General features: G+C 36.5%; 2 protein-coding genes across 4 annotated transcripts in view; one reads left to right on the top strand and one right to left on the bottom strand.

Moving 5' to 3' along the window:
- Positions 1–3,379, bottom strand: part of zmynd8 (zinc finger, MYND-type containing 8) — a 33,649-nt gene extending 30,270 nt beyond the window's left edge. For 2 of the 3 annotated variants that reach the window (XM_051122778.1, XM_051122780.1), the window contains exon 1: positions 3,262–3,379. In XM_051122778.1, the coding sequence (XP_050978735.1) occupies positions 3,262–3,275 (14 nt within the window). In that variant the 5' untranslated portion in view covers positions 3,276–3,379. Of the gene's footprint in view, positions 1–287; positions 1,122–3,261 lie in introns of those variants that run through there. The other variant, XM_051122779.1, reaches the window with a different exon arrangement.
- Positions 3,380–8,267: 4,888 nt separating this feature from the next.
- ncoa3 (nuclear receptor coactivator 3) overlaps positions 8,268–23,523 on the top strand; it is a 57,093-nt gene continuing 41,837 nt past the window's right edge. The window contains exon 1 of the mRNA XM_051122512.1: positions 8,268–8,395. The gene's annotated coding sequence lies outside the window, so the exon portion shown is untranslated. The remainder of the gene's footprint in view (positions 8,396–23,523) is intronic.

Raw genomic sequence — 23,523 nt, 5'->3', positions numbered from 1 at the left:
AGATGGGGAGGGGGTGTGTTGACAGCATGCACAAGGCAAACATCTGTAGACTTGAGCACTTGCCATCTCGGCCTTCTCACGTCCAACCCACATGCACCATCCACTCTCTCCACACCCATAGCAGAATCCAGTCCCTCTCACGCAAGCAATAACCCGAAAGCATGAGTTAAAAAGGCAAAATACAATCACAGATACACCTACAACCTTAACATCCAAGCTTCCTCCCCACAAACACACTAGCATTGTATGGTTGTCCATCTAAAAACTGACATATAATAACAGCATACCTTTTTCTTTACAGGCACAGTACACAGATTCTTCAGGCTGAGCCTTTTAAATGTGTTTTTTCAGATTTAAAGGCAGTGAGGGATGAGACAAAGATGGGTGCAGAATTTTCCAGAAGGGCCTTGCTCTCCCTGCTGCTCTCAGAGCGATTGTCAATCTTTAACCTCAGCTGTGTGCTGCCGATTGGTTTGAGAGCCACACGGAGGCGCGTGATTGGGCGGCTGGCGCTGTGTGTGCCACACAGGCTCTCCCAGCTCCCCTCTCTCTGCTCTGATACACTGCTGCAATGCAGGGAGGGCTGCTGCTGCTGCTGCCATTCACCGGGAAAATACTCGTATTCTACCCTGAAAACTACCGGTGTGCATAAACACAGGACGTTGATGTTCGGATAAACATGTCAGATGCATTTATTCTCCTCCCCTTCTTGCAGTCACGCTTAAGGGCGACCATTTTGATCACATTCTCTGTCCTTGGTGTGTTAGGTATGAGCCGAATGGAGATTTGACAAATGAGCGGCTTTTAGGAATGCAGGAAGGGCCTTGTAATCACCAAGAGACAAAGAAAAGGCTGGAAAATGTAATCGGAGTCGTGATAAATTGCAGGTCTTGGGAATTCTCCTTATGCTCTGTCATTTAGCCGCTCAAGACTGATTTACAGTCGGCCGGCTGTCAAAATGAGCTTGTGTACACACTAAAAATTATTTCAATTGCTCAGTAATGTTGTATTAGGGTCAAGGATGCGCATTGTTCTGTCTGGATTCACTGATTCATAAAAATGCACATTAAAAAATGTGGAATTATTAACGAGCATGTTTTTAATTTCTGCTGTAAATATTTTTTTGGTGGGGTATACGCTGTCTTGATGTCATAAAGAACAAAATCCTTATTAAAATAACTAAATTCCTCCAAAAATGTATCATTAATAGTTTTTTTCGCTACATGTATGCTTAATAAATGCTATGTATATGTATGTATGTATGTATAAAAATATATATAAATTATTAAATATATATATAAAAATGCTTAATTAAACACAAAAAAAACTTCTGTGCACCAAAAACACACACATATATATATATATATATATAGTTTAGATTTATTTATCTTATTTAATGCATTATTAAATTGAAGCATTAGTAAATGCACTGTGAACTAACATAAACAATAAACAACTGTATTTTTATTAACTAACATTAACAAAGATTAAAGAGTGTAATAATTGTATTGCTCATTTTTCGTTCATAATGTGACCAGTCCTAAGTAACACAGGTATATTTGTAGCAATAGCCAACAATACATTGTATGGGTCAAAATTTTTCTTTTATGCCAAAAATCATTATAATAGTGAGTAAAGATCATGTTTCATGAAGATATTTTGTAAATTTCCTACCGTAAATATATCAAAACTTAATTTTTGATTAGTATTATGCATTGCTACGAACCTTATTTGGACAACTTTTAGGGCAATTTTCTCAGTATTTCGATTTTTTTGCACCCTCAGATTCTAGATTTAACAAACCATACACCAATGGAAAGCTCATTTATACAGTCTTTAGATGATGTGTAAATCTCAGTTTAATATATATATATATATATATATATATATTTTTTTTTTTTTTTTTTTAATTTCTCTGAGTAACATACATTTAAACTGTTAATTTTTTAAACAGTAAAATAAAAATGAAAAATTTAATTAATATTAAAAAAAAACTTTTTTTTATCATGGAAGCTCTGATTTGTCTACTACTAAAAATAGTGATTTTAAATTATTATCACTTAAAATTCCAATTATTTTGGTTTGATTGTATCTAGTATAATAGTTTTTTTTAACACACAGACTGATCCATCCCACAAAAATGTAAATATTTAAACAGTTAAGCATTAAATCACATTTATAAAAGACTAATCTCAAGCAGGTATCAGGAAATAAGTACACATTCACTGTCAATCACACAGGTGAAGCCAACAATCAAGTTAAATCACTCTGACAGCCAAACTGTCAAACACGCGGGTTATTTTGCAGGTTAAGAACTAAAAAAAAACGCCTCAGTTTGACCATATGGTTGTGGAAAAACACCACTAGTCCACCGTCTGCTTTGACCTCTGATCAGACGCCTGCTGTACCCAATGACTTGCCATCCGAGATAAATATATTTTACATACTGAATACATACGTAATATTAATTATGCCACATTGAGAAAAAACGATTGCATTCACAGACACAAAAACAGTCTTTGTGGTTGCACAGCTGAAAGAGGAAGTCTGTCTGAAATGGCTGCCAACTCATACCACAACTAAGTTTTGATAAAATGCCTGGCCTGTACAGAGTCTTTACAACCTGAGCAAACAGACAGAAGCCTGTATTTAACCTAGAAAGGCAAACACAAGCCTAATTCACCATCTATATGCATCTATTAATAGAAAAGAAAGTCTCTTCTATGTCAGATCCAATAAGTCTGTCAGCAAAAGCAATCTGCTGTATGCTTTTTCGAATTAGGCCTACATCCTGCGCAAAATGGACATTCAGCATTATGTCGGCCATTGAAAAGTGTTCCCTTAACTTGCAACCCGAGCCAAAACTGCTGCTCGATCTACATGTGCGCTTCCTCTTACAGTCTGCACTGTCTGTACTGTCTGCTCCTCAGGGCCTTCCATTTTGAGAGGTCTGGCCTGTGACACAACCTGACACGTCTGTGCTCCTCTCCGGCTCTAGAGAAACATTACTAGGAGAGAGACCAGAAGAGGCCATTTTGGTCACAGTGCTAGCACAGGTCAGCCATGCGAGCCTTGAGACTAAAACACAGTGTGAGTGTGATTTCTGAGTTGCCTCTGCCTGCCAGGATCCAGCTCTTTGGTGTTGGGACAGCTTTTTTGTCCCCTGTCTCTCAGAAAATCCTGTATTTCTGCATGACACAAGTCAACCATTAGCATTAACAGGTAGTGGAAAAAGCATACAAGCAATGAAAAATCTCTTACCTCTGTGGATGCATGGCTTAAAACAGTGGGTAATGTCAATGCTTATTAAAACATGGAGGACAGCCCTCCCTCTCTCTCTCTCTACACAGCAGTCTCTGCTCTCCAAGCCAGCCAAGCCAACATTCTGATAACAGCTATGAAAGCAGCTCTGCCATTGGCCGGCTTTTACAGGCAGGATGAAAGGCGGCAGCTGATTGGCCGACAGGTTTCCTGAGTAAATGTCTTTTGTTCAGTACAGACAGGCTGTGGCAGGATTGTGAACTGAAAAAGAAGCTAGGCCTTGATGTGTACGGCTAAAACTGAGCGCAGGCAACCGCTTGTGAAAGGTGTTTTACATTCAACTACAACAAATGCTTGTTAAAGTAGTAAAACAGATTCACTACACACAGAAGAAAAGCAAATTTAAATGCTAAGATCAAGTTCAAATATGTTTTGGATACATATGCAGTTAGAAAAAAATTATTAACCTCTGAATCATTCACTGATTCTTTCCACATCATTAATTCTACATCCTAACAGCTTGGGTTGGTTATCTAGTTGTTTCTTCAAGTAGCCTACATTAGTGTTATGTTAAAGCCTTAAAGGAACAGTTCACCCAAAAATGAAAGTTCTGTAAACATTTACTCACTTTCAAGTTGTTTTAAATCTGTATGATTTCTTTTGTGGATATTTTGAAGAATGCTGGCAACCTGGAATCTTTAGTGATTCCATAGTATGGGAAGTCAATGGACCTTTCTCACATTTACGGGTTTCTCATACCGGAAGTCGTCATAGTTGGGTAAAATCCGAGAGCAGTAAGGGAGTGTACCACAAATATATACATTTTTGCATTCCCATTTGCTCAAATAACAAGAAAAATCGACAATAGTGTTTTCATGACTTTCAATCAAAGAAAAAAATGAGAGAAACTAATATTAGACAGTCAGAAGAGAGAACGATGTCAAATTTACGTCCCTTTAGAAAAACATTAGCGTTAACAGTTTTTTTTGTAACTTGATGAAAAGGTGATATAATACAAATTACAATGTTATAAATGTACATACATTTTTAAAAAAAATCAAAATATTAAAAAATTTTACCGATTTATGATGATGACCGATAAAACGCGTCATCACGGTCTTGTGACCAGATATCAGACTTTGGTTTTTAAGTTTCAGACTGTAAATCCATTCAGTCAGAGAATATCAAACCTGTTTTTGAGTACGTTTGTTTAGTTCTGAATGTATATGATACCCAGTTTTTTCTGTAATCATTTACACAGCCAGGCAAGTGTATGGCGCCTAGTGTTTTAAAACTTATAGCCTACTCAGGATGCCATGACCATATGTGACCCTGGACCACAAAACTTATGTCTTATGTTGCACGGGTATATTTGTAGCAATAGCCAAAAATACATTGGATGGGTCAAATTTATCAACTTTTCTTTTATGCCAAAAATCATTAGGATATTAAGTAAAGATCATGTTCCATGAAGATATTTAGGAAATTTCTCACCGTAAATATATCAAAACTTAAAGCTTATTCATTCAGGTTTTGGATGATGTATGAATCTCAATTTTGAGAAATTTGCACATATGACTGGTTTTGCGGTCCAGGGTCACATATGTTTCTAACAGATCTGAAAGGGTGGGGTTTGGGGACAGCTTATCGAAAACACACTCTAGTTCGACAGGTTTTGAAGCACCTTGCAGTGAATCAGCTGCCAAAACACACCCCACGCCTCCTTGCAAAGCCAGACTTTGTGTCTTAATATCTAAAAAGATCCAACATGTGTATATCAGATCAAAGGAAACTAGATTTACAATCTATAAGCGCTAGGCGTTACCTTACTAGTCCAAATCTTTGGACAAACCTGTAGGAATACTAGTGGGTCAGGTTCACCCCAATATTTAGATTAGCAGTAAATCAACATGGGCTGTTCAATGACTAATTCTTAAAGGGACAGTTCACCCAAACATGAAAATTCTGTCATCGTTTACTCACTCTCACGTCATTCCAAACCTGTATGACTTCGAATCTTTAGTGGAACACAAAAGACGATATTTTGATGAATGATGGCATAATAATTTTATTAAGTAGAATACTTAACATAATATCGTTCACAGATCTGGTAGGTCTTGCCACAAGCTGTCCACTAGAGGAGGCTATCCAGCTTTCTGCTCCTTGTGTTGTCATCTATGCTGAGGACAGCTGTCTGAGACTCCCTGCTGCATTAATAAATCAAAACACATACTGACACAGACACACACTCACACAGCATGGAAGATCTCAAGCCAAAGAAATATTGATGATATGGAGAGTTTTTTCCATAGGCACACTGATTTTATTCAGCTCCATATCTACAGTATCTTAAGATATTCATGCGAGTCACAGGTATTTGCTGGTTTAATGCAGTTTAGTCACCAAAAATTGAACACTCGGTTGCCTTAAAAGAATAATTTACCCACAAATGAACAAATCCGTCATTGTTTACTCACCCTCATGGGGTGGAACACAAATGAAGATATCTTGGTAGCCAAACTGTTTCAGTACCCCCTGACTTTATCGTATGAGCAAATGTCATTCAAAATGTCTTTTTCTACCTTCCACAGAAAAAACAAAAGCAATACAGGTTTAGAGCAACGTGACGATGAGTAAATGATGACAGAATGTTTATTTTTAGGTGAACTATTCCTTTAAAGAGCTTTGAGTGCAGTGATACAGTTTCCTAACCTTGAATTAAACAGATGTAATTATCGTGCTTTTTTTACTCACTTCTTACTCGTACATTCCTGAAGAGGTGATTTAACCTAGTGAATCTTTAAAGCACTTCATCTGGAGAGGGGATGGGCCAAGAGAGGTTCATGACTGCATGTTTGCAGGTAGAGAATCTATAGATGCAGATGATTGGGGGCTATCTCCTGTCCTTTAAAACCGCTATCTCCTGTCCTTTCAAAGGGGACAGACAGAGCGAAGGGGGTTGGGGGGTAAAGCATCTCACACTCTCGGAAGGGGGAAGTCAGATTGTGCTGTGAATTGGGGGAGGGAACAACAACAGGTCTATGGGCCTCTTTCTGAAGAATGTTATTGGGGCACTCTCAGTTTTGTGGTCAAATATGCTCATAACCAGATTTTTTAAAAATCTCATATAGCATGTTATTATTCTTCGTTATTTAAAAAGTAGCGCTTCAACTTTGCACGTCTCCTTGGCGTGCATGAATTTAAAAATATATATTCCACAGCAATACGACCTTTTCCTCGGCTGAATTGCTTGATGCCTCAGTTTCACGTCTATGTTTTTTTGGCCAGATGAGACCAGAGGTTGTATAGCAGGGAACTGTCATGACAGGAAACAGCAAGCAATGAGCTAATTACTACTCTCTCTCTCTCTCTCTCTCTCCCTCTCTCAGTTTGTGTCCCTCTCTCCGTTCTCCCTTCCCCCTCCCTCCCACCGTTCCTACCTCCCCTCTCTTTTTCCTTCCCTCCCTCCCTCTTTAGCGCTGTCTCCTTCTCCAACAGTTGAAATTCTACACTGGTATGCCTCAGAGATCACCATGGAGACGAGTTCATTGCTATCTTCCATGTCTGGTCTTCAGAGGGCAGAGCACTTACAGCCTCTGCAGACCATAAGAATACGAGTGCGTCCTAAAATGCTGTTTTGACCATTCATTTCTCTTTACATGAAGATCTAAATAAATATGCATCACAAAATGTGAGCATATTATGCATATCAGATATAGAAACACATGCTTTTGATATTTTACAGTAAGGGTATCAAACTTTGCTGTGTCATATATTGCACATTGCAGCTTTTATATTGTAGCACATGCAGCAGATTCAAAAACGTATTTGTTTATTATTTAAATTTTTATTTAGCACTATTTGCACTCTTAAAATGGCTTCTCAGTGGCATTTTACCTTTACAAGATTCTTTCTAACCATACAAAAATACAGTGTGTCACCCATTTGCTTTGCAAGCATCATCAGTGCACAATAAAAGCAATGCATAATATCATGGCTAGAATAACAAACATGTTAGTAATTAAACATTGCAATGTCTCAAAAATATGTGACCCTGGACCACAAAACCAGTTTTAAGTAGAATGGGTATATTTGTAGCAACAGCCAACAATACATTGTATGTATTAAGATTTTTCTTTTACGCCAAAAATCATCAGGATATTAAGATTATATCTTACCTACCGTAAATCAATCAAAACTTATTTTTTGAGAAAAGAACTTCATTAGGAACATATTCAACGCAATTATCTTAATATTTAGATTTTTTTGCACCCTCAGATTCAGATTCTGTACATCAATGTAAAGCTTATTTATTCATCTTTCAGATGATGTATAAATCTTAATTTTAAAAACTGACCATTATGGTTTTGTGGTTCAGGATCACATGCCTCCATATTTAAATATCCACAGTATTGCTGTCAATTTGTGACACTTTAATCACATTATGCAACATTGTGCATATTGAAAAGCATTCTGCAACCTATTCGCAACTTTAAGTAACAGTGCAAGTGCTTGTACATCATGTTTATTGTGTAATGTGCACTTTGTGTGTGTGTGTGTGTGTAATATATATTACGTGTTAATGTTTAAACTGTACAGTGAGTTTCTTGTGTACTAATCCAACGTTGGTGGACCACTGTTTTAGTGCCAAAAAGTAATTTAATTTGACAGACTATGAATAAAAAGGTGTGCTACGAACACATAATTCGATCTCTGGCGAAGACCGCGAATTCGTCACACTCAACTTATGTAAATAAAGGCGTACGTCAGCCTACTCATTAGGGATACGTGACTGTTATCTCTATGTGGTCCTTGGATGAGCTAAAAATAAATGCACTATATTTTTTTCTACGATATTGCTACTACTGCCCATCTCCTACTGGATGTCTATTTTTCGATCTGCGGGGGTTCATGTACTTGTAGTTTCTTTCCGCTGTAGCTCTGAGTGGAACGCGCGTAGCGCCCGAATGGCGGAACTACATTACCCAGAAGCCCCCGCGCGCATGGTTCGGGCAGGCTTCTTTAAGCTTTGGGAGTGTTTCCCATTTAAACAAACATAGCTAATGCTGAAGATGGCGGATGCGTAGAAGTGGCTTAAAGAAACTGGAGTGTTTCACTGGATACATTTACACCGGTAAGTGAACCGAATCACTTCATCGCGATCGTAAATTGATACATTGTAGCAATTGTTGTGTTCGTGCAACAATGTTACGTGATGCCGGTTATTCAGAAGTACATTCTTGTCCACGGTGGGGATCTTGCCACCTAGTTATTCTGCCTTTGAGACAATAATCGTAGTAACACAGTGTTGCCAGAGACAACATTCTCCAGCATGTTTGTTTACTTTTCATAACTAGATCCGCTTGTGGATTTTTCGAGGAAATTCATACGCGATCGTATTAACATTTTACTATTAAGCAGACGGAGTTTTAACACTGTTTTCATAAGTTAATGAACATTTTGTAATCAAGTCTGAATTTTTTTGAGATGTACATCAAGCCTTAACGATGAAGTTGTTTTCGTAATTGCTGTACTATTTCATATGTTAGTTAAATGTAATATTAATACAACATGCACTTTTTTCTTCTTTTACATTTTTGATCAACAGCAAGTTTGTTTACTAGTTTTTGGATCACCTGATAGTTTACATGAGCTTAAGTTAGTTTGCTTAATCTTAACCTTTTGTCTGTCACTATCACATACTTATTTTTATTCATTCTTCTAACTTTTTCATTCTGACTTTTGATGGAAAACTGTGTGATGTTATATTATGAGGATGTTTTGTAGCTTTCGCATGTGATGAAGTTCAAATGACCCAAACAACAAGACGGTTTCCTGGTTAATGACACAGAGGGTGGAGATGAAATTATCAAAGGTTAGAAATCAACAATCAACGCTGGGTATTATTTACAGTGTCTTTATGCTTTTACTTTAGTGCCTACCAAACAGTGGCTGAAGTAAATTAAATTAGCTGAGTAAACAGTTGAAGGGTCAGTAAGGTTAAAATCAGTGGTGACCACTTTAGGGATGCAGGATTCCTGTGTCCAAGTTCCTGTGATAGCTATTGACTTTTTTTTTACATTTGTGGTAGTGCATATTTGTCATGATAAAGGTTGTACTGACTGTAGTTGATGCTGTAATTATGGCTGTGTCTCAAACTCTGCTGAACTCTCCACCCAGACAGCATTGTTGGAAATGGCGTTGTGCGTCGTGAAGGCAGGAACGTGAACGATTCTTATCAGAGTCATCAGACACTATTTTTATCACTTCCATTCGTTGCTCTTGCAATGTTAATTGCAATGATTTAGCCTGAGGTATTCAGTGCACTGCAGCGCTGCTGGAAACTTTGAGGAAGTTCCTCTAAATTCACCGCAATTCACGTTATGTAGTGATCCAAATGCTGCAGTTTCTGTGCTAGGGAGTTTGACCACATCCCACCGTTTTGAAAATATTCACTGCCCATTTATAGAAACATCACAGGACCACATTTGTAGGACCAACGCTTCCCCAAAATCCACACACGCTCATGCTGACATATATAGACGCTCTGAATATATTTTGGATGCTGAAAGTACACAGGTAGATAACATGCTTGCGCTCTTACTGTTTAATAATATATTGTCAGAACCATGACTGATTTGCTTTTATTGCCTCCACGGTGCAATAAGAATCTTCCTAATAATTATGTTATTACATTTCAAAGCTGCAGCCTCTTTAGCCTGTAGTGCACTTATTCCGTGTATAAAAATAGTTTTAATACAAGTGTGCATTTCTGTAGTGGAGTGCGTAAGAACAGAACATGCTTTATGCACAGCGGTGTATGTTGATGCTCACACGCTACGGGACCTACGGATGCCCTGACTGCGTGTGGGAAAAGACCCTCTGAACTCTTCTTCACACTGGTCGCAGGCTGAGCCCCCCCTTCCCCCTTTATCTGTTCCTTTCTCCCCAGCTCCCTCTCTCTCACACGCCGAGCGTCAGGCTGCATTAACTATGAATCAATCTTGTGTTGAACGCTTTGACTGCAGATGGGGTTAAGAATTAAAGGATGCATAGATTCTCTGTCCTCGTCCATTTGTTAGCTCGGGCTCTATAACTCATTAACTCGGATACTCTCAGGGGAAGGAAAAAAAAATGCTTGTGCGAAAGATTTCCCATGATTTTTGAAAGGACCATCTGAGTTTTGATTTGAACATTTAAGAATCTTACATTTTGTCTTGTTTTAATGTCCATTGTTGTGGTTAAAACAATAGTTAATCCTAAAATATGAAAATTGTCATAGACAATCAGTGGCAAAAACGCCATAACGTATCATAAAAGTCCGCCATATTTGACTTTTGGTTGTATTTTATGTATTCTGAAGCATTGTGATAAACAGGCCAAATTTAAGTTATTATTCACTGATAATCTTGCCATCTATTGGCCGTTAACTAAAGCGTTGTGAGTCAGTGATGCAAAACTACTTTTTAAAACAAATCCCACGTTATGTGTGTCTCTGTGTGAACGAATGGCGCAAATGCGCAATTTCGTTTACTGCACACGTACTGAAGCGTGCGTGATGCTCACGTGTTTAAAGCCTCTGCTGCCTCATGAGTAAGTGAACACATAAACATAATCTCTAGAAGAAGGTCTTCACAGCAACCCGTCAAAATAAAAGTTTGGAGACTGTGACAGAAATATATTACTTAATGTAATGATAGTACTACTATGGCTAATAATAAAATTATTATTAATTTTTTTTTATTTAGCAATAGAAATATATATACACAACACTATTTCTGAAAAAAAAAAAAAAATTTATATTATTTTTCTAAAATCAGTTAATTAGCGATGCTTTTGATTATTAAAAATTTAATGAAACCATTAAAATGATAAATGTCAAAATAAAAGTTTGATTTAGTTTGAAGAGACTGTGACAGAAGTATATTATGATGATAGTGATAATGATAGTACTGCTACTACTACCACTAATAAAATTATTATTAAAACATATTTTTTTTATTTAGCAGAAGAAATATATATACACAGCAAAGTATTTCTGAAATCAAGAAATAAAAAGTTTTTATATATATATAAAATCAGTTATAGATTCTTTTGATTATTAAAAATTTAGTGAAACCATTAAAATGACAATATTATTTTAGTGTTATTTAGTGCTGAGCAACGATTAATTGTGATTAATCATGATTAATCGCATCCAAAACAAACTTAAAGGGCCTTCACAGCAACCCGTCAAAATAAAAGTTTAGTTTGAAGAAACAGTGACAGAAATATATTACTTAATGTAATGATACTACTTATACTACTACTACTACTACTACTACTACTACTACTACTACAAACTAATAAAATTATTATTAAAACACAATTTTTTTATTTAGCAGAAGAAATATATATACACAACACAGTATTTCTGAAATAAAGAAATATATATATATATATATATATATATATGTATATATATATGTATATATATATGTATATATATATATATGTATATATATATATGTATATGTATATATATATGTATATATGTATATGTATATGTATATGTATATATATATATATATATATATATATATATATATATATATATATATATATATATATATATATATATATGTATATATATATATATATATATATATATATGTGTATATATATATATGTGTATATATATATATATGTGTATATATATATATATATATATATGTATATATATATATATATATATATATATGTATATGTATATATATATGTATATATATATGTATATATATATATGTATATATATATATGTATATATATATATATATATATATATATATATATATATATATATATACATATATATATACATATATATGTATATATATATGTATATGTGTGTATATATATATATATATATATATACATATACATATACATATACATATATATATATATACATATATATATATACATATACATATATATATATACATATATATATATAAATGTTATTTATTTATTTTCTAAAATAAAATCAGTTAATTAGAGATACTTTTGAATGAAATGAATGAAACCATTAAAATGACAATATTGTCTTCACAGCAACCGTCAAAATAAAAGTTCGGTTTAGTTTTTTAGAGACTGTGACAGAAATATATTACTTAATGTAATGATAGCACTACTACTGCTAATAATAAAAATATTATTAAAACAATTTTTTTATTTAGCAGAAGAAATATATATATATATATATATATATATATATATATATATATATATAATATACACACAACACTGTTTCTGGAAAAAAAAAAGTCATTTTTTATAAAATCGGTTAATTAGAGATGCTTTTGATTATTATTATTATTATTATTATTATTATTATTAAAAAATGTAATGAAACAATTAAAATGACAATATTATTTTAGTATTTTTTTAGTGCTGGGCATCCAAAACAGAAACTTAAAGGTCTTCACAGTAACCGGTCAAAATAAAAGTTTGGTTTAGTTTGCAGAGACTGTGACAGAAATGTATTACCTAATGTAATGATACTGCTGCTACTACTACTACTACTACTAAAATTATTAAGCGTTTTTTTTTTTTTTTTTTTGCAAAATAAATATATATACACAACAGTATCTCTGAAAAAAGAAAATAAATAAAAAGTAATTTTTTAAAATAAAAAACAGTTAATTACAGATGCTTTTGATTATAAAAAAATTTATGAAACTATTAAAATGACAATATTATTTTAGTATTATTTAGTGCCAGGCAACAATTAATCGCATCCAGAATAAGTTTTTGTTTATATATGTGTGTGTGTACTGTGTATATTTATTATGTACATATAACGACACACACATGCAGTATATATTTAGAAAATATTTGGATGTATTAACATGTTTATATTTATATTCATATAATATATATCATGTATAAATATATTTAATATATAAACATTTTTCTTGGATGCGATTAATCTAAATTAATCGTTTCCCCACACTAGTGTTATTTCTATAATATAGTATTTATTCATATTTTTAATTAGTTGTATATTTTCAGTTTACCTTTTGTAGTTTGTAGTTTTTGTTTTTTTTTTGCATTTTTGCTATTTGCATTTTTTTTCTATATATAGCGTTCGTTTTTATTTCAGTTTCAGTTTTAATCATTTTAGTCACTTTCAGTGAGTTGCCAAAGCAACACAGATTTTATTTCAGCTTCATTTTAATTAATGAAAACTAATTTTAATAGTTTTATTTTTAGTTAACCAGAGGTCAGTGATTCGGAATAATTCAGAAGCGTTTTATGACCTGGATCAAGCATTTCAGTCAAATGATCCAACTCAAAAGAGCGATTCATTCAGACGTTTCAGAGATGACTTTAGCTTTGATCTATTTGGCATGCAAAACTATCATGTGACTTAACGTCTTATGATCTACTTTTTATGGTGTTTGTTTTTTAATATATATATGTATTTTGGAGCTTGACCGCCCCGGTCCCCATTCACTTCCATGATTTGGAAAAGAGCGAGGTTGATATTCATCCAAAGTTCACCTTTCATGTTCCACAGTTCCAAAATTTTTGGTTGAAATATTCCTAAATGTCTGTTCTTTCTGCGCAGATATTGTGTGGTTTCCTCCTGGATCGCGGGAGGTTGCGACTAGCGAAAAGGCAGAATGACTAATGTGCTTCTCGTCACCTCTCTGACACTTATCTGATCGTCCCCGCTCATTTTGCGTTCGTCAGTCCACAATATTTGAAGAAGTTAAACCGCTGCCGTCCTCTGAGTGCGACGTGAGAAAACAGTGTGGTTGTGGGAGACGGCTATTTTCAGAGCAGGGAAAACGGTCCAGTTATATCATGTATCTGTGTGTTTGTTTCAAATGTAAGATTAATGTTGGGGGGGGGTGTATAGTGTTGCTCCAAGGCGCTTGTGTTGGTGGCGGTGGGTTGAAACAAAAGCTTGATTGTTGCACTAATTGAAATGTGATACCTGCTACTTGCGATGGCTTTTTGCTCGGAGTAGTTAAAGGTGTCGTGCAGGCGGGTTATTTTAGCCCTGTAAACTTTTAATACGTGTGGTGAGGTTGACTCACATCTCAGTGACTCATGTGTGCAAAATGAATCGAAAAACGAACCGCTTGGAGCTTGCAGGATATTAATGATTTATTGCACCGTTCAGATCCTCAACGAAAACACAGCCGAACGTAAATATCTCAGAGTCGTATTTTATGCCACTAATCTGTAGACTGCTGTAACTTTCCCTTCTGCTAACTAGACGAAAGAGTACTCAGAGAGAGTATTAAATTAATTCCTTTCGCTCTTTCACTCCCGTGCACCTTTATCGCCGTGAATGGATGAGTTTTCTTCGTTTCGTAAACATCACATTGTCAACTTTCTCCCTCGCTCTTCAGACGCCCGACTTAACGACGAAGAGTCAAAAATTCTGCGCGAATCATTTGGAAACTTATGAGTCATAATTAAGAGTCTCTGCGTGGCATCTGCGTCGCCGCTGCGTTTTACAGCTCCCTTCAGTGTCCTATAGCACAAGTCGAATTTAAGAGGAATGTGTAAGTTGCATCCAGCTGTGGCTGCTTGTGTAAAGCTGCGTTGCCATGACGACACTCCTGCACGACTGGCTCAAGGTCGTTCAGGCGGTGACGACGAGCTGGATGTGCCTGGCGACGGCGTGCGCGCGATATGCACACATACGCGGAAGGAAACGCTCTGCAGTGCTGTGGGTGTCTGAAAGCGAAACTTGGAAATGTGTGCAAACACTTTCTGTGCACGAAGACGGTCAAAGGGCTCGAGGAGGAAATTTGTTCTGTTGGGTCCTTCGTTGTCTCACTGCTGTCGTTTTCCAACCCAGTTCAGATTTCTCCACGATCCGTAGTTGTTTGCCCGTCGCTGCTGAGAATAGTGGAGAGAAAGAGGGGGGAAAGCAGCTAAAGAGGTTTAAAGAGTGAAAAGTGCACACTCCTGTTTTTTTCCCTTGGCTTTCTCACCCTCTGCTGAAGAATGCTCGTAAAACGGGTTCACCTGAATAAGCCCACGGGAGGGTAAGGCCCTGGTCTGGTCTTGTTACCGCTGTAAAAAGTTAGCAAGACTTGGTGTGTGTTTGTGTTGTGTTTAGGGCCCTGTTGTATAATAGTAAAGAGAAGTTTTAAGTCACGAGGTAAACGTTACCAGATGCGTTCTCCGGCAGTCGAGCCTAGAGGAAGGAGAGGGGGAGAGAGATGGAAAGAGAGAAAGTCAACTTTGGATGAACTTCTCAACTGCTTAGCGGCCACCTTGTTTTCATTTTGCCAGCATCCCCACCCCCCGATTTGACGAAAGGTTTGTGGAGAGTTACTCAGAATTCCACACTTACAAAACCCCACTGTAGTGTTGGAAAACTTTTACAACTCAACTGCATCACTGTAGCATATTTACTCTGCAATTTAGGGATTAGATGACTGAGAAATGAATGTGCTGTCATTGTGTATTCGCTCTCATGTCGTTCCAAGCCTGTATGACTTTTATTTTCGCTGCGCAATGCGAAAGAAGATATTTTGAAGAATGTCTAAAGGGTTCTGTACTAGTTTCAAACCCGTACTTCGGGTTTGCAGGTTTGACGTCAGTGACACAGATTCTTTCAAATTAGTATTCAACTATGACTATCTTTCTTTTGTGGAACACAACAAAACATATTTTGAATATGGTGAAAATCAGTTGTTGGTTGACCTTCTTTTTGATAGTGGTTGATAGCAAGTCTTTCATTTTTGGCTAAACTGTTCATTTAAAATAGCTAAATATAGGCACATTTGAGACTCTGCACTAGAGCTGTAATCGGGCCTTAAAAGTTAGGCCCAATAGGGCCCGAGCCCGACAGAATTCGGCCCGAGCCCGACAAGTATATTTTGATTGGCAGCTTTTTAAAAGCCCGAACCCGTTTACAGCCCGACATTATTCAAATATGCGGAAGCACACAGCTCTTTTGCCTTTTGTCAAGAATAAGTAATTTATACATGTTTTAACATAATTTATTAATGACTAACGTAGGCTATAGGCCACTTGGAAGTTGGAACAAAGTAATAAAATAAGTCCTCTGTAACATCGTAACATCTTAGCACTCTAAATAGGCGAACACTTAAAACGCGCCAATAAAAATGACTCTTTCTTAAATTAAATTAAGATAAGTTCTAAATTAAGATGGGTTTTGGCAATAACGAAACTGAGATAAAGGCTCCGCGGGATTTGCCACTTCTCTCCACAATCCGGCCTCAACGCGACGCAGCTGAAATGTAATAAGAGAATAATGCCAACATTAGCCTACATACTCTGTCTACATTATGCATTCAAGACCCAATTAGTATTTAGTTATAATTAAAAAACCTTTACTCAACAAGATTAGGCTACATATTTTTATGGAGGAAAATTATTGAATCCACTGTAGTTTCAGCGCTTCAGCGCTTTCTCACTGATGGTGCGTCCAGCAGCACCGAACACCCTTTTACTGCTGCTGCGACTGCCCGGGATGCATAGTACTGATCTGGCTAATTTTGCCAAAACGTAATCACCAGAGGCAAGCCTCCGTTTCACCTCCTCAGCATCCCTTTTCGCATCTTTCTCGTGCTAATCGAAACGCATCACATGGCCGCTCATTTACCGCGCAAGCCGGAGCGCAAGCCCAAGCCCGGCCCGAGCCCGTGTAAAATGATATAAATTAAGCCCGAGCCCGACCGAACACGTCGGGTCCCGTCGGGTTTCATCAGCTTCGGGCAAAGATCTTCAGCTCTACTCTGGACCACAAAACCAGTCATGAGGGTCAAAGTTTGGAAATTGAGATTTATACATCATATGGAAGCTGAATAAATAGGCTGTACATTGATGTACATTGTACATTGTATGTTGTTAGGATAGGACAAAATCACCTTTAAAGTTGTTCAAATGTAGTTCTTACTAATCAGAAATTAAGTTTTGATATATTTAGGGTAGGAAATTTACAAAATATCTTCATGGAACATGATCTTTACTTAATATCCTAATGATTTTTGGCATAAAAGAAAAGTTGATAATTTTGACCCATACAGTGTCTATTGCTACAAATATACCCGTGCTACAGGTTCACATTTATCTCTGTTGCTACTGACATATAAAAGTGATTTTTATACTTGAACTGTGCCTTTCCCCTTCTTTCTGCTCTCACATTGCCCTTTATAACTGTATGCTTAACTCTTCCTGTTTAAAGTAACCCGTCTTCACCTCTTGACCTCTTGGACCCATGGTTGAGCACTCCACATTTTGTACCTATCGATGGGCTGTGTGAGCAATGACAGTATACGCTACTGTTTAAAAGCATTAAAGAAGTTCATTTCCAGAATCAAAATGTACAGATAGTGTACTCACCCCCTTGTCATACAAGATGTTCATGTCTTTCTTTCTTTAGTTTTGAGGAAAACATTTCAGGATTTCTCTCCATATAGTGGACTTCTATGGTGCGCGTAAGTTTGAACATCCAAAATGCAGTTTAAATGCATCTTCAAAGGGCTCTAAATGACCTTAGCCGAGGAAGAAGGGTCTTATCTAGCAAACGATCGGTTATTTTCTAAAAACAAATGACAATTTATATACTTGCTAATCTCAAATCCTGTTTTGCCAAGCTCTGCGTGACAGTTAGGGTATGTCGAAAAACTTCCATCTCATTTTTTTTCTCCAACTTTGTCCTACATCGCTGCAGAAGTACCGACCCAGTGTTTAGAAAGTGAACATGTAAACATCAAACACCCTGTACAAAAAAAAGGTAAAACAGCGATGTAGGATGATTTTGAAGTTGGGGAGAAAATTAGATGAGTTTTTTGACATACCCTAACTGTCATGACCCGAATTACACAGAGAACGCATGCACATCGCAGAACTAGACAAGACAAGCATTTGAGGTTAAAAAGTACATAAATAAAAAGTGCGATTTTTTTTTTTTTTTTTTTTTTTTTTTTTTTTTTTAATAAAGAAAATAACCAATCGTTACACTAGATAAGACCCTTCTTTCTCGGCTGGGATCGTTTAGAGCCCTTTGAAGCTGCATTTAAATTGCATTTTGGAAGTCCAAGCTCACAGGCACCATAGAAGTCCACTATATGGAGAGAAATCCTGAAATGTTTGCCTCAAAAAACATAAATTCTTTTCGACTGAAGAAAAAAAAGGCATGAACATCTTGGAGTGAGTAAATTGTGTACATTTTTGTTCTGGAAGTGACAACCTCCTTTAAATTGGTTAAAAGTGATCTTAAGACATTTATAAAGTTATAAAATATCTCTGTTTCAATTAGAGCCATATGATTTCCGCGATGGATGGACGGATGGAATTGCGGTATCCAAGCATAAAAATGGAATTTACTGTATAATGCGGAATGTCATGGAATTTGCCAATTTTGGATGAATAAATTAAAAGTAGGTCGGTACACTTAAATCAGATGGCAAAATGGACTAGCGTCTGTCTATTAAGCCACAACAATATGATTTAAATAAGAATCCTGCATGTTCTGTACATCTCTGTGTGAATGAATGGCGCAGACAGCTTCGTTTACTACACACACACATACACACACATACACAGTGTACATATACACATACGTTTTCAGCCTCTGCTGCCTCAATATAAAAGTATGTGAACACATAAACATGATTTCTAGAACTGCTCTAAGAGACTATCATCATATCATATGAAAACAGAAACTTAAAGGTCTTCACAACAACCCGTCAAAATAAAAGTTTGGTTTAACTTTGGTGACAGAAATATATTACTTAATGTAATGAGAGTAGTAGTACTACTACTACTAAAATTATCTTTTCCAGAATATGTGTGTATATATATATATATATATATATATATTAAAATCAGCTAATTAGAGATGTTTTTGATTATTAATTATTAAATGGAACCATTAAAATTGGATCAGGAAAATTAATGGAAAACACAGAATTTAGTAAAAATAAAACCGAATATGAATTGAAAAAAAAAAAATAAAACATATTTTTCGTAACGTAATTTGATAGGCCCTTAATTAAATTTGTGTTAAACTTTTAATACATTGGTGTTAAATTGTGTATCTTTCATTATATTAATTAATTACACATGCTTTTTTAATTTTTTAATTTAACCATTAAAATAGGGTCTAGGAAAAAAAATAATCCAGAAAAATTAAAATTGAAAAAATGCAATGTAAAAAATAAACTTATTTAATAGGTTCCTATATTAATCAAGAAAAAATAGGATTTTTAATCCTAAAAAAGGTATGGTTTCCACAAAAATATTAAGCAGCACTAATGTTTTCAACAATGAAAATAATATATGTTTTAATAGTAAATGTTTCTTGAGCAGCAAATCAGCATATTAGAATGATTTCTGAAGGATCATGTGACACTGAAGACTGGAGTAATGATGCTGAAAATTTAGCTTTGTCATCACAAGATGAAGTTACATTTTAAGTGTGTATATAAAAATAGTGTTATTTTAAATTGTAGTAATATTTCACAATATCACTGTTATTACTGCATTTTTGTTCAAACAAATCTAGCCTTGGTGAGCATTACAAAAACACTTTTAAACCCTGGTGCATCACAATTTAGTTATTTTTGCTAAAAATTCAACTCCAAAATGTTTCTGTTTTACATAATCGTGATTATTTTCTGATAAAAGGTAAGATCTATAATAAGTTAGTGGTAGATTATAGTATTCATTACACTAAATATTATGGAACACTATATGAAAAGTGGACTATAGTTTTCTGCATGGCACCTGATGTTCTTTTTATGTCTACCTTTCTACCGCAAAGCCTATTTGCATCCAGGGTTGATGCACCCCTCTTTCGCACGGTGTATTTCCATAGGCTTCAGCTGTCTTTTGTTCCTGAGGAGCGTCACAGAGTCCATAATCTCTCTGTCTCAGGCCGATAATCTGATGATGTTGAAGGGACAACACTGAATAGGATTTTAGCATTGGAGCGATTTAAATCAAAGGTAGAACACAAGCTCGGTGAGAAAACGGGTGCGCGGTGTCATCTTTGCAGCAGAGCAGATGCACCTCGTGCGCCGGCCTCGACAAAAAAGATTGCACCAGGTGGGGAAAGCAACGGTCTGTCCCTTTAATCACATCATTTATGTTTTAATTAGCCGCTGTCGCAGCCGTCGTGTGCTGTCGGGACCGGTCACACACCTGAGACACACATGTCGCTCATCAAAGAGCGTGACGGAACGAACAGACACCACAGTCTGACCAGAATGGCTCAAATGCATATTTGCAATGAATATATTGACGATTTCAGTGTTGAGATTCTGGATTTAGATGTTTGTGCCACAGGATGTGGGAGGGTCTTAATGGCTTTCGGTTTGAAATGCATGTCATTCTACTGGTTGCAGTCCAAGAGCGTGTGGTAAAACAGATTACATCCTGGTCTCTCTGCTGTCTGTCTGCCTGTCGCCATGGCTTCACTCGTGTTTGTGGCCTGTTGTCAAGGTGATGAGGCCAGTCGTGGGTGGGGACAGCTCTCCTCGCTGTGGAAAAGATGATGGGCGTCCTCTTCCCTCTAGGAGGTCCATCTATCCAATGCGCTATTAATAGAGCGGCTTGCAATTGCATCGGCCTTTTGTCGTTACTAAATTTTAATTAAACTTGAATTATGTAGACACACACTGCCAAAGTCCTACCGCTATATATATAGCACATCATACTGGCCTGAGCTGCTTTACCTTTCACCCTTTGTGGTTTGAAAATGACGATACAAAACACTGATGCTAAGGACGCAGGTTCCTGATCGGATGATCTGTTGTGCTCATTTCGCATCTTGACATTTGTCATTTTCTTCACAGGCGTTTCAGTGGGCGGACTAATCTAATCTATTGTCTTTAGTGTGGAGTACAGACTCTAAAGGTGACGACAAATGGCAAACATTTTACAGGAAGTGTCCCAGTGGAGCTTGTTGTGACTGCTGTACAACATTTGATATGAAGGGAAGTGGCATCATTGACTTTTATAAGACATTTGTGTCATTGTCTGTGTGCCTGTGTGGCCGGATTTTAAAAAGTGCTTTAAGCAACTAGTTGGAGCTCATTATAGTTAAAGGATTAGTTCACTCCTGAATTAAAATGTTTGCACACCCATGTCATTCAAGATGTTCTTGTCTTTCTTTCTTCAGTCGAAAAGAAATTAAGGTTTTTGAGGAAAACATTCCAGGATTTTTCTCCATATAGTGGAATTCAATGGGGATCGACGAGTTGAAGGTGCAAATTGCAGTTCCAATGCAGCTTTACATGCTCTGCATGATCCCACCCAAGGAATAAGGGTCATATCTAGTGAAACGATTGGTCATTTTCTTAAAAAATACAAATGTATGTACTTTTTAACCATAAATGCTTGTATTGTGCTAATTGCGTAGTCACGTTGGAAAGGACTGTAGATTCACATTTGAATCGCTATTTAGTCTTCTAGCGATTCATAAATTTCCAAAACCAGTTCATTTAAAGGGGTCATCGGATACTAAGTTCACTTTTTCATGTTGTTTGAACATTAATATGTGTTGTCAGTTTATGTACAAATCTACCCTATAATGATAAAAATCCATGCAGTGGTTTTTAATTAATCTGTAAAAATAATATTCCCTTTTTCAAATCGAGCCGTTCTCAGATGCCTGTAGTTGTGGCATCACACCGACAGAGGCCGCGTGTTTTACCTCAGATCAGCTGTAACAGCCCGCCTTCTTCGTTTCGATGCCGGAGCAGGGATGTAAGTTAGACAAGAATTGAGCGATTGAGGTGTTGTGTTGCTGGATGTAATAATGAACATAGTGGTCGTCATTTACTCCCGACATCTGAGCTGCTGAAGATGCAGTAGATTATGTTTGTTTGTGAAGCGAATGCGTCTCCCGATCTACATATATCCGTCTATGTTCGCACAAATCATTCGTGATCCAGCTTCACTTACAGCAGAAGTGATTATAAGGGTTTTTTTAATGAATCTTTGCGATTGCCTTTCCTAATAATGTGCTAGTTAGCAAGTTTAATGGCTAAACGTGGCAAAGTGCGGCTAAAGTAAACAGGTTCGTCACTCCACAGACAGAAGAGAGGGGCGGGGCGAGCAGAGCTCATTTGCATTTAAAGCAGCCTCAACCAGAATGAGATAATTTTTGCGGAGCTGATTTTGGCAAGGTAAAAAGGGTGTTAACACAACCATTGAGAATTTTTAACCAAAGTATATTATAGATTTTTCATTAAGACCCTAAAGAATCATATCAACTTGTGGAAAATGGGCAACCCCTTTAATATTGATATTTTGTTTTTATGGGAAGTAGGAATGTGCCCAAATCCATATTTGCAAAGGCATTGAAAATGAACAGTGGTTCTATGCAGCTACTAAACGTACATGGTTAGCTGCTTGCTAGTGGTTACATTACATTACATACCATATTTCACTTACCACGTAAACAGAGTAAGGAGAGATGACTGATAGGATGATGGCGAATGATTTGCAGATCCTGAGCACCACTGACAAACATCTAAGCTTGTATAATGTATGGTAATGCCGCTCCGTAGTATAAACAGAGTGCGTGCGATCGCAAATCTTGAAAGTGAAAGTAAAAAGCGAGCATATTAATAATGACTCCCTGATGCGTGCAATTTATATACTGTATAATTACTAGGGTTGTCAAAAGGTGCCGGGTTCGGTACTTTCGGTACTGAAATTTTAAAAACCTCCATTTCCTGCTCACATTTGAGGGCTGTTGAGCCGATTTTTAAACATCGCTGATTGGCCATAGTGTTCACGCGGTCAACAGACATGATTGGCTACAATGATAAGCGCCTCATGCTCCTCACCGAGCGCTCACAAATAAGCACAACAGGAGCGCTTGAAAGCCGAGTCTGTCAGCGGATCCGTCTATATGCAGATGTATTAGGGATCCGCTGACACATGTGGCTTTCAAACGCTCACGTTGTGCTTATGTGTGAGCGTTCGGTGAGGAGCGTGAAACACTGGGTCGGTACTTCCACCTACACCACGCATGACCTTTCTAACGTGAATACGAGGTCCAGCTAGTGCAAGATGAGCATTTGCAGTTACAAACTATATCATTTTTTATTTATTTATTTAGAAAATGACCATTTGTTTTGCTAAACAAGACCCTCATTTCTCCATTGGGATTATGTAGAGCACTTTGAAGCTGCACTGAAATTGCAATTTGGACCTTCAACCCGTTGATCCCCATTGAAGTCCACTATATGGAGAAAAATCCTAAGAAGA

Source organism: Labeo rohita, chromosome 11 (genome assembly GCF_022985175.1).
Source record: "Labeo rohita strain BAU-BD-2019 chromosome 11, IGBB_LRoh.1.0, whole genome shotgun sequence".
NCBI classification, from domain to species: domain Eukaryota; kingdom Metazoa; phylum Chordata; class Actinopteri; order Cypriniformes; family Cyprinidae; genus Labeo; species Labeo rohita.
The sequence above is the reverse complement of the archived record's forward strand: the minus strand, read 5'-3'. Positions and strand labels throughout refer to the sequence as shown.